Source organism: Chrysoperla carnea, chromosome 3 (genome assembly GCF_905475395.1).
Source record: "Chrysoperla carnea chromosome 3, inChrCarn1.1, whole genome shotgun sequence".
In the NCBI taxonomy this organism is placed as follows: Eukaryota; Metazoa; Arthropoda; class Insecta; order Neuroptera; family Chrysopidae; genus Chrysoperla; species Chrysoperla carnea.
Window position 1 is genome coordinate 88020560 of NC_058339.1, and position 20636 is coordinate 88041195.

The 20636-nt window shown below is 28.3% G+C and overlaps 2 protein-coding genes across 2 annotated transcripts in view; both read left to right on the top strand.

Annotated features, from left to right (window-relative positions):
• The first annotated feature begins 602 nt into the window (after window positions 1-602).
• On the top strand, window positions 603-5035 carry LOC123297008 (alpha-amylase-related protein-like). The gene is made up of 7 exons (XM_044878759.1): window positions 603-637; window positions 1818-2215; window positions 2745-3035; window positions 3771-4140; window positions 4344-4679; window positions 4779-4934; window positions 5015-5035. The coding sequence occupies exons 2-7, from the start codon at window positions 1860-1862 to the stop codon at window positions 5024-5026; spliced, it is 1521 nt and encodes a 506-aa protein (XP_044734694.1). The 5' UTR covers window positions 603-637; window positions 1818-1859; the 3' UTR covers window positions 5027-5035.
• Window positions 5036-11757: 6722 nt separating this feature from the next.
• The window catches only part of LOC123295066 (glutamine synthetase 2 cytoplasmic), a 31534-nt gene continuing 22655 nt past the window's right edge, over window positions 11758-20636 (top strand). Inside the window, exon 1 of the mRNA XM_044876279.1 lies at window positions 11758-11776. The gene's annotated coding sequence lies outside the window, so the exon portion shown is untranslated. The remainder of the gene's footprint in view (window positions 11777-20636) is intronic.

The window sequence follows — 20636 nt, forward strand, 5'->3', positions numbered from 1 at the left end:
ATGGCTCAGCAAAACTCCTGTTTTTTATTGACAAGAAATTTTGCATATTTTTCGAAAATTGGTCTTTTCGTAGGTTAATTGGACCTTCTAATGCGAATTAGCGATTGAATAATCCAGTTATTAAAGTTTAACTTTTTTATTTTTCGAATATTCGAGTCTAATAGATTTTATCGTATTTTTTTTCCTACTTTAAGATCAATTTAAAATTGTGTGATTTGATCCCATCTAAACGAAAACTTTTTCGATCTCAAAGAAAAAAGAAAAAAGGCTAAAAAAATGGAAAAATTTGAATGAAGTCAAATGACACAACAATAAATTTTATAACGTTATAAGATTCAATAACAATAATTTTGGTTTCATGAAAATCTAATTTATTTTAAAGTGAAACGGTTTTTCAAATAAACGGGAACTTAGACCTTTTTTTATTTAATTTTTTTGGTAGATTTGAAAATTTCCAGTGATAATGATTTAGTATTATCTAGGTGAGCCACTGAATAGCAAACCATCTGTTTAAACAAATAATAATTATGAAAAAAATATTATTTATTTAAACATTTATATAAAAATAACAATTTTTCGAATCTTTGTATGTAATCAATTCGTGAATTTATCCGAACACGGATCACGGCAAAAGTAGGTAAGTCTATATGTTTATCTTAATATATATATTTCTTGTGTGCGTGTGTATGTAATTGAACTCCTCCTAGACGGCTGGACCGATTTTGATGAAATTTTTTGTGTGTGTTCGTGGAGATTCGAGAATGGTTTAGATTTACAATTTGGTCCAGTACAACTGTTTTTGAGGGCTCCGTACCAAAAAAATGAAATTTCATTAAATGGTGGGAGCGCATATAAATCATATCACATTATGTATACTATGTGTACTATGTATTTTTAATAGTATTCAGGTATTGTCAATAGGCATTTATTAGAGCCATATGCGAGCGCAGCGAGCTCTACTATCAAAGGTCAGGCCAAAGGTCGAAGGTCAGGCCACTCCAATAAATAGGAGTTAAATTGGGGTTTAGCGGGATGGGTTTAGCGGACAGGCTAAACGTAGTATAGGTATTCATGAATTGGAGTTATGTTTTTACGGGACAACGTCCGTCGGGGCCGCCAGTATGTATATATTTTTTAAATTTTATATTCAACTGTAAATGTTAATTAAAATTGGTCTATCTTCTATGAATTTAAATTAACCCATCCCAGAGGTAGGCATGTGTCTACAAAAACTCCCGGAAACTACATTTTTCTGTTCTATATACATGCTAGAAAGGATTTTCGGTCGCAAAATTAAGTTTTAGCCGATATCTCTATTTCGATCCCTGATAATATTAAACCCCAGTTAAAATAAATATATTAAGGTTGTTCTGGAAGCTAAATCTCGTAGCTAAAAATTGAATTTTTATGTTCATATTTTTTATGGTCCGATTAGAAGTCAGTGAATCCAAAAGCCCCCAGATTGGTATTTCCATCCTCATTTATTATTTTTATTTCGTTTCGAGAACTCGGGGACATAAAATTGTGATTTTTAACACAGTACTTACTTTTAATTAATCGGCAAATGAGCTTCAAAAACGATTCATGATGAAAATTTATCACAGCCACACAAAACATAAACTTTGGTTTTTGACGCTTTGTCGATATTTTTAGAGCATTTTTTACATTTACGTCATACAAATTGCCTAAATGCAATTATCAAAAAAAGTAAGTTTTAAATACGTTCATTTCTTATAACATTAACCTATTTAAGTTTCGAATTTATGTTATTTAATTATTTTAATGACAACAATTAGTTTAATGATAATATTATTTAGGAAATTTGCCAACTGTCATAATCATTAAAAATTATTTAAAAAATGGATAAACAACAAAAGAAAATATGGCAATTGTTATTATTCTTGGCAATAATATGTATACAACAATCAGTTCAACAAAAGAATCCACATTACATTGGTAATCGTACAACAATGGTTCATTTATTTGAATGGAAATTTGATGATATTGCCAAAGAGTGTGAACAATTTTTAGGACCATACGGTTATGGTGGCTTACAAACATCTGTAATTACGGAATGTATTGTAATTAGAAATAGTGAGGTCAAACGTCCTTGGTGGGAACGTTATCAGGTCATGAGCTATAAATTTATATCACGTTCTGGTAATGAGCAACAGTTTAGGAATATGGTAAGGCGGTGTAACGATGCTGGTGTTAGGTAAGTCTTTGTGTTAGTAAATATTTTAAGGTTTCATTTAAAATTTAGATGTTCAGGATTAGACAGAATATGAAAGAGAAGTCTTGTGTAAGATTTGAACACAGTTTTGGGGCATCTTGCGGGAGACAATTTTGAATTATTTCATTTTAAAATTGTAATTTTTATGGAATAACTCACAATGAGCTTCAAAAAAGTTTTCATGAGTGAAAACAAAAACTGAAAATTAGTTTTTCGAAATATTCAGGTTTCTTTTTTTTGCACTAATATATATATTTCACCCTGAAAATTGAGAAATAAATAATAAACTGAAAAAACTACTAGCAGGAAAATTTGTTGTTAAAGCAGAAAGTAAATACTTTGATTTAAGACAATATTTTCTTGCTATACTCTAATTTTCAAGAAGTCAAATACTTATTTTATTGAATTAAGGAGATCCTTCCGTTGCCAATGTTAGTTAAAAAAATGCACAATTTATATCCAGCCAGCGGAACGACCTCCTTAATTACATACAGTATGATCAAATTTTTAGAGTATTTGTGGATGTAATTTTAAATCATATGACTGGTAATAATGGAGATAATGCAGTTGGGACGGCTGGAAGTACAGCAAAGACCGGAGAATCAAAGTATTATCCCGGCGTTCCATATGATAAATCCAATTTCCATCAAACATGCTCTATAAAAAATTGGAATGATGCATACCAGCTCAGATTTTGTGAGTTGTCTGGATTACGTGATTTGGATCAGTCTCAAGATTATGTCCGAGAGAAAATGATTGATAAATTAAATCGTATGGTTGATGCAGGTGTTGCTGGATTTAGGTATTTCCCGTTGACTAATGGTCTTAAGAATCCCAGAAATTTTAGATTATTAATGAAATTAAGCAAAACGTTAGTTGTCTGATGTTAAATTTGCCATAATACGCAAAAAGTAAATGTAAAACTAGACTTGATGACACTTGATACTATGACAAAATTTGAAAGTAAAATTAAAATTGATTAAAAAACGAAGAAGTTATAAGCATTCAAAGACTGTTGCCCATCTTCTTTTAGCAAAACAAAGTTTTATATATATTTTATATGTATCTCTGTATGTATGGTGATATCGGACAATGACGCCACTATAACCACCTATATCTTCCTCTTTGTTTAGTTAAACTTAGAAGGTGAAATTCGGTGGTAACACATACCGAAAAATTTGTGGTCCTCGCGGTATTCACGTTCATTTCATCGATTGACAGAACTCATTCTAAAATACTCCTTAATCCAAAATAAATCACCATATTCTCTCAGAAAATCCTTTATTAAACTCTTTTGCCACTTCATCTAACTTTAAATCACGATAGAGGAACTAAGAAATTATTATAATTTCTTTATCGAGGAGTCTGTTAGTGACAATATTTTTGAATCCAAGTTGTAGAGGGAGATACGGGTAGATCTTTCATTGAGGAAACCTAGTTAAAAATTATTTATTCCATAATGAATAATAAGTTTCTGACCTTCTAAGACCATATCCTTAATTTTTCGGATATCTTTATTAAATAATTTTCTTCATAGATTTGATGCAGCTAAACATATGTTACCATCCGATTTAAAATACATTTATAATAGTGTAAAAAATTTACGAGTAGACCATGGATTTCCAGAAAATGCGCGAGCTTTTATTACACAAGAAGTATCGGATTTTGGAGATCCAAATGAACCAATAAAACGTGAAGAATATATACCACTTGGAACAGTAACCGAATTTCGTAATGGTGTTGAATTAACAAAACACTTTGGCGGAGAAAGTGAAATAAAATATTTGAGAACATTTGGAACCAGTTGGGGCTTAATGAAAGGTGAAGATGGTTTAGTATTTGTGGATAATCATGACACTCAACGTGATGGTTATGTCTTAACTTACAAAAAATCGAAACCATATAAGGTATGCAATTTTAGTTCATTCCTTTTAGTTCTCAAGTATACGACATTGCGAGAATATTCAAAAATCCGTCCATGAATTAGATAAAAGAGACAATAATTTAACTCTATAAAATGGCACAATAGATGCGGGGGTACAATGTGATGTTGAGTCGTATGCGACAGGACTTCAGCAATGTTTTTTTCAGTCGTTGTTCGAATTTTTAGATGGCAGTTGCGTTTATGTTAGCGCATCCACACAGCAAAATTCCTCGTGTGATGTCCAGTTTTGCATTTGATAATAAAGAACTTGGTCCACCAATGGATGGCAATGAAAACATCATAAGTCCAAAAATAAATGCGGATAATTCATGTGGAAATGGTTGGGTTTGTGAACATCGTTGGCGACCAATTTATGGAATGGTTCAATTCAAAAATGTTGTGGGTGATGATGCTCCACTAACAAATTGGTGGGATAATGGTAGTAATCAAATTGCATTTTGTCGCGGAAATCGAGGATTTATTGCAATCAATAAGTCTGGAAACCTTAAGCAAACATTACAAGTTAGTATTTTTCATAATTATTTTTCTCTAGGGGATCGTTTTCAATGGTACCCTGATAGAGGTTTGTAGGTACTTAGTAATTTTTTCGTTTGGTTTTAGACATGTTTACCCAGCGGAAAATATTGTGATGTGATTACTGGTGATTTAATTAACAACAAATGTACCGGCAAAGTAGTGACCGTTGATGGAAATGGAAATGCTTTGATCGAAATTTATGAATCTGAAGACGATGCAGTGCTTGCAATTCATATACAGGTCAGTTTGATTCCACAAATATTCCAAAATATCATTTTTAATAAAACTTCTAATTTTTTTTTGAATTATTTTATTTTCAGTCCAAATTTTAAAATCCAAACTATGCTTATGTGGTTAAAATTCAATAAACAAAAAATCAATAAAAAATTTATGTAGTTTTATTTAATTTCCTAAATTATTATTTTAATAAATATGAAAACTCCGAAATATTTATGAATGTAGTCGACTTTGAAAGAAGAAGTTAAATTTGATTGTGTTTAGAAGGTAATTTTGACCCAAAAAATTGTAAAAACCGAATTCATTTGACGTTTGAGCTAGTGATTTCTAAGAAAAATGATACCTCGGATCGATTTTTGCTGTTATCTCGAAAAGTACACGCCCAGATGTTAACCAAAATTTAAATTTTTTTGAGTCGTAATTGTCTTATAACATGAGCTTTACCCAAATCGGAAACAGAAATTATGACGCATCGAAACAGACGTCTCGATACCGGGAATTTATATCGACAAAAAGCTCACATACAGGGTGCTTTTTAAAGTTGACATATGCTTGGAACTTAAAAAATAAGTTTTATCTATAAAAATGCTTCAAGCAAAAAATGTTGAGTGTGTAGGCGCGCATTTTACTCAGACATTTAACTTGACCTAGGTTTTCAAGCTCAATGAAAAGCTCACTCTATAATTGGTAATCGATAGATGAACACTTTAAATTTGAAATTTGTTGTTATTGATTAAAAAAATAACAGTTTTCGTTCGAAACATTTTTCCGCAAACCGTACAGTTTAGGCGAAAAAAGATTCTTTAGAAGTTTTTTCGTATTAAAATTGGTATTTCGTATAGTTGTTTCTGCGCAATCTAGGCACTTTTCGAAAAAAAATTTCCAATATCCAATAAAAGTGGTTCGTTTTTCTATAAAGATCATTTTTGTTCAAATTGAATGAACAAAGGCACAAAAAGCTAGGTTTTTGCTATCAATTACTGCCTAAACTATTCGGGTTTCAAAAAATGTTTGTGTATTTATAAAGAACAACTTTTTAATTTAAAGCGTTCATCTAATGTTTGTCAGTTATGAATCAGAATGAGGTTTTAATTAAACCCAAAAACTTAGATCGAATTCGATGCCGAATTGAATTTTCCTCGATGAAATTTATATATCGAAATTCAAGCATATGAAAAAGGTACTCTGTATATAGTTTCAATGTTGATGTAATGAGTAAGTTTTTCGGGGCGAGGGCCTGCGGACTAGTATTGATACCCAAGCACGTATGCGTACTTTCTTTCAGACTAAACGCGTGACGTTTCCGCCTCAAGGAGTGCCAGTATATCGCTAGTACTTATATTTACTTAATAGCGCACCCGATAAATATCTCTAAAAATTTAACATTGTAGGTATTTAAAATTTGTTGTTGGCCCCCAGGATATTTTGTATGTGGAATAGACCCGTATGAAGTTCAATGTTAGTATGCTGAATGAATTTAATTAATAATGCTCATCTAATTATTATAATTTAAGTACAGTGAAACCGCGCTAATATGATAAACGCTTTTCTGCTTCCGAAAACGTTTTGCAAAGATTCTGCATGGGCGCTGCCAGGATTACTTCCAGAGTGGTGCATCTGCATTTACACTTGGGTTAATCAAAACAATCGACTATTTTCTTTTGGTTTCGATACCGAAAAAATGATTTCTATGCACATATAGAAAATTATCTAAAAATATAAGATATTTGTCAGACTATATTTTGAAAAAGAGTACTACTTTATTATTCCGTAATCCGACAAATTTCATATCAAACTATGATATGCGGAAATTAGTATAGTAAGAAACAAGTGGCACCGCGAGTTACAAGTGGCACCGCGGACTAGACAAGGACCGTATTATCGTGGTTCTACTGTATTTGTATTTTACCTTGAACGATATAATTAGTTTTTGTATGCAGCGCACAATAAAATAGATCCTTTTGTTTATAGCGCGCTGCATGCTAATTTACTTGCGATTTATTTAATAATAATATGTAAACTCATGGGCGTATTAAGCACATTTGTCCCAAATGGCGATGGTAAAACAGAAATTTTTAGCCTAGAGGTGGGCAAATTAGACATTTTTGGTTTAAAAAATTTTATAAATTCAACCATATTTTGGTATATTTACATACTAAGCCAACAAAATCTGTGCTAGATACACACTGAGGGAAGAGCATCTAACCTAATCTGCCCTCCTCGAGACGTCCATGTACAAAACCAAACCAAACCAATTTAATATAATTTTATTTAAATTGAAGGTTATATTTTTCATCAATATTTAGAAAAAAATTATTATGCAAGTTATGTAAAAACGAAATCCGTATGAAACTGGTTTATACTGACTAGATAGTACAAAATTTGTTGATGATGAGGACTAGATCAGGATATAGGCTGAAGGATCTAAGCCTATTAGAACTGGAAATGATTCTAAGGGAAAGTTTAAGAAAATTAAGTTGTGAATACCTTTAAAAAAACCATGATCTTCACAGCTTTTGAAATTTTCTCTTTCATTTCACAGCTTTTGAAAAAAAAAAATCATTAAATCGTTACTTTTCGAAGTAACCATGACTGAGGATTATCATAGTGTACTATAAATGTTTTTCAGAGGGATTCTCTTGAATATTTCTTGAAGTTTCAACACATCGAAAAAAATAATAGTTAAATCGTGATTTTTCGAAGTAAACGTGAATGAGAATTATCGGAATGAACCATAAATGTTTTTCAGAGGGATTCTCTGGCATATCAGAGAATCCCTCAGTTTCTCAGTTTCTCAATTGGCTAAGGCGCTTGGGGTGAATCCAAGAGGTCCGGGTTCGAGTTCTGGTGCAAGTGTATTTTTTTCATTTCTCATTAATTAATATTTCTCGGTGTTTCGATCCATTTTTTGAACTAGATATATGCCCATAAGTGTATTTTTGGAACAAAGAATCATGCATTTATTAAATTTAAAATTGAAATTAAATCAAATATTTTTTGATCAAAATTTATGTCATTAAAAACAATACACATGTAAAATGTTTCAATAATTATTATAATAGATAAAAATACAAAAGAATAGAATAAATTATTATTAAAAATGAAAACAATTCTATTTAAATTACACTCATGTAATTATTAATTTGTCCAATTACAATTTCATTGTGTGATACGAGTAACTTATTATTACAGCACCAGTGATAACAGAACGAGTCACAATAGTGACACTATATAGTGATGACTGATGATTCAAATAATAAATAATAAATTGTAATGTTTACGGAAGTAGGGTAAAATAATTTTAATACTACCATAATATTAATAATATAATATTTTGTCATTTAACTTTTTATTATGACAATATCAATTAAACTTTTAATTTAAAATAATTCATTAAATTAGACCTCGCACAAATTCGATTTAATCTAAATTTCGGTCAAACTTTTTCAAATTTTGGGAAATGATAGTTTAAGACATTTTAAAGAAAAGTTCCCATAGGCACAAGTCATAAAAATTACAGGATTTCATGTTATAGCTAAATTAAAGTTGGAAAATGTATGACAAAAATTGATAAATTTGTTCATTCACTGAATATCATTCGATAACCAGCAACCAATGATAATCAGCAGATATTAGTAAATTTCATTTAAAAATATTCAACTTAAGAAGGGATACCTACTGATTCCATTCGATTATATTACTTTGAAAAACATTTAAAAAAATAATTTCATTAGTTTTGGTTAAATTCCTACTTTTTATTTGAAGTCGCTGAGCTCAAATCTGATCATAAAAAATATGAAAATTCAAAAATTCAAATTTTCACATTTTTTAAGTACATATTTAGATAACCTCCTAGAAATACCTCCTAGTGATAGTTTGAATATGCTATTGTCAAGGTCACGCCTAACAAATTTTTTCCTACGAAATTTTCTCATACATATATAACAGCATTATGAACATTTTACAAATAATTTAGACAAAAAATAAATATTGCTTGTTGAAGTAATTATATGTATTAATATTTAAAGTAAATAAGTATAATTTAAATTAAGTAAGACGAAATTTAACAAGTGAAAACAAACAATTGACTGAGTTAATTGTTGAAATACCATGCATAGTCAGTGTTGATTTCTTTATCACATAACATATACATACAAGTGACACATACATAACTGATATTCAAGTATAGTACCTACGATAAAATTTCCGCCTAATTGGCGCACTCACGGGTAAACAGTGATGTTAACGAAAAAATGTTGCAAACAAAAGTTGTTTATTTTTTTATAAGAAACATTTTTTACATTTAAACTTTTGTTCTATCTCTAACGGTTTACAAGATGAGTCCTACGGACCCAAGACCCAATTGACCTATGATGGTCATTTACGAACTCGACCTCACTTTTTACGCCCTGAGTACGCTGTAAAAATTTCAGCTCGATACCTTTTTTCGTTTTTGAGTTATCGTGTCCACAGACGGGCGGACGGACGGACAACCGAAAATGGACTAATTAGGTGATTCTATGAACACCTATAGCAAAATTTTGTGCGTAGCATCAATATTTTTAAGCGTTACAAACTTTGGACTAAACTTAATATACTATGTATATTTCATATATACATGGTATAAAAATGGAACTTAATTTGAAATTTAAATATATCCTTTAAATAATTTATATGTGAAATGTTAATTTATATATAGGTAACGTATTAAAAATAACGCAGCCTTAATCGAAATTTTTTATACACATAATTAAAGTGCATAGCTATTCTAGAATCTCTCTTGACATTTCCTTCCAATCTTCCAAATTCCCTTCTGCAACTCCATCCAATATAACGCAACGTAGTCTAACCCAATATACCCTATCCATCTTATGTATTATTTCTCTAGCCTTTTTTTTCTGGATATGCGATATCTTCCTTATTCTTTTATCAAATTCCATGATTTACCCCTTATTTTAAAGCTTTTAACTATTTTTTTGCAGAAGATTCGAAGAGTAACACGAGAATGACCCATATAAACGTTCCATTTCTTAATAGATTCTACGAAACGGTAATTAATACTATAAAAATTATAAATAATTTTTAATTTAAATTTGCAAGTAATCTAAGAATCTTCAAATTCCCCGTTTAAATACTGCAAAATATAAATTCCCACTTTCACAAAATAAATTAATGAAAAATATTTCAAATATATTTCGTGCAAGTCCTTTATACACGCTTCAACAATTTACTCTAAATAAATAATAATTAAATAAATAATTCTCCAGCCCCGAGAATATAAAACCTGTTCATAAATAAATAAATTTTATTGGACCACTCAATTTGTATAACTACAGTACGATACGATCAATTGAGTTAAAATTTACACTATAAGTGCTTTCAAATTCATATTTAATAAATCATAGATTAATTAATATAGTAAAAATTTTTGGTACTGTTTTAAGTAAGTGGAAATCTTTGATTGAGTAATATTGCTAAGGTTTGTAGCATTTTTTTTATTTAAATTTTTTAAAATCATTTTTAGTATATTTAAAAAAAAAATTTATTGATAACAAAATGAGTTGAGATAAACTGTTTTTAACATTGCATAGAATTTATTCGAGCAAATATAAAAATTCTTTATTAAGAATTTTTAAAATTGTAATAATTTTTTTGGGTATACAAGAAAATGAGCAGCTTTTAATTAATTATATATTATTCGAATAAATATTCAACTTTAAGAAAAATTCCTGGAAAATATATTCCTATGAACCTGTAAAAAATCCCCGCCCATTTTCTGCAAAATATGTTTTTTTTTCTTAGAAATAACCGTTGAGAATACATTTTATAACCGTTGAGACCGATTTTATTGTTTTTAAATCCGAGATTCAGATGATAGAGAGATGTATAAGGAAGATTCCCACTAAATTTCAAAGAAATCGGTCGAGTAGAACTTGAGATATCATGTCAACCACTCCCAAAAATATAGTTTCAAGAACAACGCGAATTTTAAATTGGAGAGACAATTTCGGCAGAGTAACTCGAACAATATTACTTACTTTGGATTAATTAGCTATCCCAGATCCATATATTAGGAATTCTTCACTTCGAGTTATTATGCTTTTTTTTGAAGCAGTAGAAGCTCGCAGTATAGTGAGATCAATTCAAACTTCGTTACCAGAAAATCCACTAAACTTTAAAAATATGCAAAAAAATTTCTAGACCAGAATACTGCCTTATTTTTCGAGTTACTTTACTGAGCTGGACAAAAATAAAAATTGTAAATATTTCTCACTATTGCATTGTCCCTGATTGTATTTCAAAATACAATATATTGCTCGAACATACCTATTAAAGTATAAATGTAAAAAAATATAGTTGATAATATTAAATTGAACACGACCAGCGTACTGTATGTTTTTTTTTAACTTGTTACAAAGTAATAAAACATTAAACGTATTAATAATATTGTTTACATAGTTCATCATAGTTCACTTCGAAGCGTAGCAGTGGCGCAGAGAACTGTTAAAAAACAAAGACTCACACTGAACTTTCCTTTATTATGACGAGCTACTCAAATCATTTTGTACTGTACCTACTCTGAGTTCTCAACACATTATTATTATTATTTTTGTAGTTCAATATATTTATTTATTACATCGGAACATATCAGCTGAAACTTTCTTCAGTTCTATTTCGATACTTCAACTGAAAATATCTCTATCGCGCGCGCAGATACTAATATACAAAACACATAGCAAGCGTTCTGCTGATTTTCAAACACAGCTGATTTTTGTTTATATTTAAAAAAAAAAATTATTTTTTAAGTGTGATTTAAAGTTTAAAAAATTACGTTGAAATAAATTGTAAGTTGAAAATTTTTTATTTTTTAAAAACTATTTTTTTTAATGAATGAAAAGAAAAAAAATTTCTTTGTTTAGAATTAATCGTGTTTTTTGTGCGTGCCAAAAATTTATTTATCATCATTAAAATAATATGCAATTTTTAGCATGTTTTAATGGGAATTTTTATGAATTTCTTTTTTTAAAGATTCTATTTTTATATAATTTTTTATTGTTTGTTGCATTAAATTTTTATTATTTAAATATGTTTTTTATTAAGGTATTTCGATATCAAAAAAATTATAATGATCGAAAAATTTTTTATCTATCAATTAATCATCCCTTTGTGTCTTTTGTGAAAAATTCATATCGATTCTGGTTGATGAGAAATTAACTATCAAAGTCAATGTTTTTCCAAAAAAAGTTTTTTATTTTTATTTACAGATCTTAATTTTGGTATGAAAGGCGTGTTAAATACTCATTAATTGATACACAAAATTTCTTTTTTTTAGTAACAGTTTCGTTTTGGTATCGCAACACTTTATAACCGATAGAAATATCGACCCTAAAAAATCATAAATTTCCTAATATAATGATTTTTGCTTTAAATATGAAAAATTACCCCAATTTTTTTTTGATTTTTCATTTGTGAAATATTTTAGTTTTTTGGTAATATTTGCATATAAAATTCTATTTAAATAAATTTGAACATTTAATAAACTATAACTGAACCGATTTTTATTTTAAGAAATGTAGCAAGTTTTATTGATAAGATAAAAAAAATATTAAATTTTATTTTCCGAAAATATTTAACGAAAAAAAGTTGTAAATTTGGTTGAATGAATTTATTTCGCTGATTAAAAATTTGTGTGTGCCAAAAACTTAATTACCATGAAATTCTTGAATGCTTTATTTTACTGGAAATTTTTTTCAATATTTTTTAAGAAACTAATTCATTTGTAATTAGATTTAAATGCAAATAATAAGGAAAATTATTTAAAAAATATTAGGAAATTTGAACAAAAACTTTATTAACATAATAATTTTCGTATTATTTTTTACGGGTAAGTTTTGTTAGTATTTTTTAATAAATTTGTTGAAAATTAATTTCTTAAAAATGTTTTAAAAATTTTGAAAAATAATAACAGTTAATTAAAAAAATATGGTATCGACCAAAAACATAATAAGTTATTAGGATATTTGTATATTTTGGAAAATTTTGATATCAAAGAGTATTAAAATATAAGCTGAACAGAAACATTTAATATGAGCCAATTTCTTACAATGGTCAAATTTGTTTTCAATACATTTTAGAAGACTTATCTGTATTAAAATGTTTTCTTATCAAGTTTATAAAAAAAAATGTATAATAAATTAGTAGATGCATATTGCTGATAAAATTTATGCGGAATAGAATATAAACTGTTTTTCTTTCTCTAATTGTTTACAAGATGGGTCCTACGGATGAAGACAAAATAAACCTACTTTGTTCATTTACGAAATAAAACTCAGTTTTTACGTCCTGAGCACGCAATAAAAATTTCAGCTTGATATATCTTTTCGTTTTTAAGTTATCTTGTTCACAGACAGACGTTACAAACTTGGGACTAAAATTAGTATACCTTGATATATATTTCATACATACCAGGGTATAAAAATGCTTCTTCTTTTCAATGTTAAAGTTCACTTAAAAAAGTTAGTAAACAGGCAACTTGTATGACGTAAATGTAAAGTGTTTGTCAAATAATCGAAAACTATTATACATGTATAACGTAGTATAACGTACACGTAATTCAAGTTGGCTATTTATTAATTTTATAAGTTAACTTTAAAATTAACTTTAACCGTATCATTGAATTAAACATTTATTGTTTATTAACAAATAGAAACATTTTCGCTTGATATTTGACACCTAAAAAACATATTTCATGAGGTTTTAGTAAAAAGCGAGCGGTTTCTTTCATTTTCCTTTATTTGTAACATCTTTAACTGTACTATAGTGTGACTTATCTACTACCAACGCATTTACTCCTGTGTACAATTGATAATTTGTTACACTTGTTGCATAATATACTATTTTACTTCACCATTACTATAATGTGTGAAATTCTAATATATTTTGACTGATTCATTAAATCACGATTGATTTAAAAAATAAATTACCATATAATCACAGAAATTTTTGGTTCATTTAAAATATATAAGTGATAAAAATCATATAAAAATCGTTTTTTCTTTGATAATATTTACGATGATTTGAGGAAATTACTAATATAGTAAAAAAATAATACAAAAAATTGATTGTGAAAGTGCGTCATTGACCTCAATATATTATTATTCTGTTATCAATGATCGACATGTAATGAGTTAGTTGTCTGTAAAAGAATTAAAAATCTTGTTTTTGAAGAAAAAAAAAATGTAATAAATTATAAAAATTGTTGCTTATCAGAAACTTAATTTTGTCTTTTAAAATACGTTAAATTTTTTGAAATAAAAACAGATGGCTGTTATTACTAAAAAAATCATAATTTTTAATATGTAATAAGTGAAGTGAAAACAAACAATTGAATGGCTTAACTGTTGAAATACCATGTATAGACAGTGTTGATTACGTAATCGTTTGTTTTTTACGTTATGTAAGTAAAGAAAGATAGTCACTCTTAGATTGCCACACATGCATACGTGTCACACTCACATGTAAAACATACTGCCTAATTTGTACTATCACGGGTAAACAGTCACGATTACGAAAAAACGTTCCAAACAAAACTTGTTTATGTTTTTATAAGGAACTTAAATTTAAACTTTTGTTCTATCTCTAACGGTTTACAAGATGGGTCCTACGGAACAAAACTAAATTGACCTATGTTGCTCATTTACCAACTTAGCCTCACTTTTTACATCCTTGGCACGCTATAAAGATTTCAGCTTGATATCTCTTTTCATTTTTGAGTTATCGTGTTCACATGGCAATCTTTAGCAGCTCAAATCTATAATGCAATTTTTAACACTTCAAATCTATTAATTTAACACCGTAAGGTCTTTAAACTTAGCTACCCGTACCTAGATAAGAGCATGGATGAATCACAAAAATTAAATCGCAACTATGCTTAGTTAGTGATGTACCTGTAATTTTACTTTTTCTCTTTCGATGTGTTCTTGGAGTACCCAGTGGGGTCAACTAGGAAGAGGTCATAAATCACTGTGCCTTATCAGGTGTAAATTTCTACGTCATCGAAATTTATCAATAAAATTTTTTTTTTCGAGAAAATTAAATTTATAAATACTTAGATATTTTTATCAAACTCTCATAAAATTTGTGTCTATCAATTAAAATTATTGAAATTCTCACATGGTTTTTATGCTTTATCAGTTCATCAAACGAATAATCTTTTATAGTTTTTAACCTATCAACTTTATTGTTTAACCTTTGATTTTTTTTTATTTGTTTTAAAAATTCTAAGAAACACATTTTAAATTTATTTTAAAATGTATTTGATAACCTTTTTTTGAAACTTTTTAATGTAAAAATTAATAAATACGATCAATTATGATGTTACTTTAACTTAACAAGACCTGTTTTAAAATAAATATAAACTTTAACTTTTTTTTTATTGTCTACATTATTAAAACGCATTTTAATTCAACTTCCATAAAACTCCGGTAGATTAAAACTTGATTTTATCGGTAGTCATACAAAGTAAGATTTTTTTTCTATTAGAAAAGATGTTCGTAATAGAGAGAAAATAAAATACTCATAATTTCACGAAAACTTCAAAATTTGTCTCTACTTTAAGGAGAAGAAAACCTGGAAAAAATTTATAGTTCTAACCCCAATAACCATTAGAAGATAATAATTTTTTTTCAATTGCCTAAAAAATGCATTTTTTACTGCACAAATGAGGGAAAATATTTCCCAATGATCTGCAATATTCACAAGTTTAATAAGTACCTTCTAGAACCTAATGCATACAAGTGCAAACAAACAATTGACTGAGTTAATTGTTGAAATACCATGTGTAGACAGTATTGATTACTCTGCCACATGACACATACATACATGTCACACATATATAACTGATATTCCCATATAATACATACTATACAATTGGCGCATAATTTGCGCTCTCACGGATAAACAGTGATGTTCACGAAAAAATGTTTCAAACAAAAGTTGTTTATATTTTTATAAGGAACAAATTTTTACATTTAAACTTTTATTCTATCTCTAACGGTTTACAAGGACCCAAGACCCAATTTACTTATGTTGCTCATTTACGAACTCGACCTCACTTTTTACGTCCTAAGCTCGCTTTAAAAATTTCAGCTTGATATCTCTTTTCGTTTTTGAGTAGGCAATCGTGATGACAGACGGACATACAGACAGACAACCGGAAATGGATTAATTAAGTGATTTTATGAACACCTATACCAAAATTTTGTTCATAGTTTCAATATTTTTAAGCGTTACAAACTTGGGACTAAACTTAGTATACCTTGGTATATTTCATATACATGGTATAAAAACCGCATCTCGATCCATTTTACTTCGGAAAATTTAGAGGTAAAATGATAAATTTCTTCGTCTATATGTCTCAACTCGGAAGTCAACTACAAAAATTTATTCTTAATCAATATTGTTTAATTCTCAATCAATATTGTATAATAATACACTCTTTTCTTTCGGAATATCATCCATATCATCTAATCTAATACTTTTTAATATCATCTAGTCTAATATTTATATGGAAGTGATGTGATTAAACTAAATTAAATTAAAAACAATAATTTATTAATAATTAGGTTTTTGGTTTTTATTACAATGGATCGTATCATTAGTCGGTATCATTAAAGTTAAGTTTTTCATAATATTAAATTAAACAAACATTATTTAGATAATTATTTTTGGGTGTGTTTCGTTGGGTTTTTGTGGCGATGTATATTTTTAAATTACGTGTGTGGTAATTTTAATTTTATTTTATGAAAAATTTAAACACATTAGAAAAATTTATTTATCTTGAGCTAGGATAAACAAAAACCCATTCAGACCCGTTCTCAAGGTACTTTTTAACAATTTAATTTTTCCTAGTTGGATAACTTAAAAATAATTCTAATTTTTTTAGTGCCGTACAAAATAGTTTTTAAATTTTTTTTATTCAACTCTCTACTTTTTTAACTAATGTTGCCCCCTGAAATAGAAGTCTTCTGAAATGAATACCAGCAAATACTCCACTTTGAGAGGGGACGGGGGGCGTAGTGTTGGTCTAGTTATTTAAGAATAGTCAGTTTTTTTCCTTGGATTCATTTTTTTTCTTTCTTGGTGACCTTTTTCTTGAATAAACGATAATAATCCAAAACGTGTCAAAACGTGATACACTTAACTTAAAAAAAGAAAAAAAAAATATGTAAAAAAATGAAGCTTGTCGAACAATTAATTATTTTATCTCATCAGAAAAACATAACTTTCCACACTAGTTGTATAAACTGTACTACTATTGTCATTTTTAATATATTTTTGCTTAAAATAAAAAAAAAAAATTGATTTCATTATAATTTTATTGAATATTTTGAGAAGTAAATATTAATTTTAATTATTTTTTTAAAAATAATTTTTATTGAATTTTATGATAAAAGTGAAAGTATTAATTGCACATTCACTTTGCTAAGCTGCCTACAGAAACACATAAAAATTACATCATAATATTTACTTATTTATTAATTAAATAATATATAAAAATTAATAAAATCAGTAGGTACTTTTACCCACACAGCACAGATCTAAATTGATAAATCATATGATTGCCATTTTTGCAAAATCTATTTAATTTTAAAATTATAATAATTGCCTGGTTTGTAATGAATGAAGCTAAGAGTCCATTTTGGTAACTTATTAGAGGTTATTGTCTATGTCACGTCTAATAACTTTTTTCTTTGCGAAAATTTGAAAATTTGCATAGGCGAAGTATTAAGAGAGTAAAAAAAATGCAATCGAAAAACACTTTTCAGAAATAATATACACAACGAAAGTATTAAAGGAAAATTTTTTTAACACAATTTAACCATAATTTCAAACAGCCTCTCTGCGAAAAATCATCGATTTTCGAATCACAATAGCTATTTGAAAACTTGTGCTTTCTGGTTTTGGAGTCTATTGCTCAAAATTTTATCATCCCTTGCCGCGTTGCACGGAGGGTAAAATGGTGAAAAATGTTATCCTTAAATTTTATATGTATTTCATATTCTTCTTGAAAATGAGGTATAAAAAATTTCCGTACGAGCTTTATGGACCAAGATATTCGCTTTCCGATTCGAAATTCGATGATTTTTCGCATAGATACAGCTGTTTGAAATTATGGTTAAACTTTCCTTCAATACTTTGGTTGTGTATAGAGTGCCAAAATTACTTTGGGCAATACTAGAAATAAATATTTGTTCTTCGCCCCACATCCGATTAATTACAATTTTCAGGTTATATTGTGGGTATGCTCCCTTATAGTTGTTCGCAAATTAATTCTTGATTAAATTCATCAAAATTGCAAACGAACTTTTTGGATAAAAATTGGATATAGTTATAATCTGTACTAATATTCTTCTGATAATCAAAATTTGTAATTGACTATTAGTTATAATGACAGTTATTGTTTTAGTCATTAATATTAATTTCTATATAAATATGTGACGTCATTACATCATCAAACAAAACACAAAGTAAATCATCAAACTAACGAACTTGGTATACAAGTCATCAAGTTTATGTATCTATCTATTATAATTGTAAATAAAAAGTAAAACCGAAATATAATTGAAAAGAGATAGAAATAATAACAAAAAAGTTTTAAATTATTTTTAATTCGAAAAATCATAAAAATAAAATAAAACATTAGTAAAGCGATCGGCAATGTTTTTTTTTTATATCTGTTTGTGTACTAACTAGCACACTACTGGTAAAAAGTTTGAGATCACTATAATGCATAAACATCTCTCTCACGCCCATGTAGCTTACCGTAGCCTATTCGTTGTATGCGTAGTCATGGTAGGGGCAATAAAATCGATGCCAGCGCTACCCATTTTGGCGATAAAGGAGGCTGTTATGACTAATTTGCAATTCTTTACATGTTAATGTTATAGAAAATGCCAAATTAAAATTATTGAGAAACACGAATTAATTAAACTTAATGCATTAAAAATTTTGAAAATAAGAAATCAAATTGCACAAATATTATTTTTAAAATGTAAATTATCAAAATTATTTATTTAAATTTGTGAGACAATAATATTAAATTTTCAATGTAAGTGATAAATGCAATCCATACAATTATATATGCATCCATAAAATTCTATAATTAAAGTAGTGTATCGTTACCATGACAACGCCTCCCATAAAAGTGGCAACGCCTCCAGCCAAAGTTAGAAATAAATTGAACGGTAAGACGAATTTGGGTAAGGTTTTCTGTATTCGATTCGTTAGAACGTCAGGAAATTTTGTGACCTAAATTGATTAGTTTAAACGAATACAATTTTCAAATCTCGAAACGAAAAATAAGGCACCTTGATTATTAGCGCATAGTCTTGCGGTAGTGTCTCAAATTTTTGACGAGTAGTGTATTAGTATGTAAATATACACATAAAACGCGCGTTGTTTCCTTGCTCATCGTAAAGATGAACTTTAGACTTAATATCACGTGAATATAACGATTTTATAAATGATTAGTGCGTGCATGGCGTGCAATGTTTTGTATTTTATTTATTTTATTCAGTCAGATTCAATGCTGGCTGTGTTGTATGATGATGCATCTTTTTTGTATGAAAATCAAAATGATGAATTAATTTTTATACAAAATGTTTACTAAATATTGCGACTTTTACCTGACATTCCGAGAATCAAAGGAGGTGCGGAAAACACAATGATTTTTACCCAATTGACATCATAGGTCAATTGGATCTTGGGTCCGTAGGACCCATATTGTAAACCGTTAGAGATAGAACAAAAGTTTAAATTTAAAAAATGTTCCTTATCAAAAAATAAACAACTTTTGTTTGAAACATTTTTTGGTAAACATCACTGTTTACCCGTGAGGGCGTCATTTAGGCGGAAATTTTATAGTATGTACTATACTTGAATATCAGTTATGTATGTGTCACATGTATGTATGTGTAATGTGATAAAGAAATCAACACTGACAATGCATGGTATTTCAACAATTAACTCAGCCAGTTGTTTGTTTTCACTTGTTTCTTTTAAAATATTAAAATTAAAAATCGTAATTTTTAAACTGTTTATCACTTACGACCTAAAACGCGGGCAAGCCATGCTGTGATGTCATATCGGTATGAGCCATAGACCATCAGTTAGTTCAGTTTAGACAGCTGGGTTTAAGATATCCATAGATAATTAGTTTTTATATTTATTATAATCAGATGTCTATAAATATATCTGTCAAACTTATTTGTGTTATCCCGTGTAATGATATCGATATTATGTCATCAAATTGGATGCCCGCGTTTTTGACAGTTTAAAAAAGGTTTAAAATTTTATTTAAGTTTTTGGCAAGAAAGCGTTTGTATTTTTCCGAAATAAATTTTTGGTGGCTTTTTATTAGCAAAATCGAAGTACTTTTTCAAAAATAGTAGAATACCCTATTTTTTTTTATTTGTAACATATTTATTAACTACATAATGTTTACTCATTTGTTATGACCCTGACAAATAAATATTTATTTATTTATTTCTGTTTAAAATTTTGTTTATTATATTTATTCACAAATCTTTAAAATACGATAAATATATTAAATTATTAAATAACTTAGATAAACAACCGCGTACTGATATGATATAATTGTTTACAATAAACATAGCGCAACACGGTATTCTGTGTAGCAGGCGT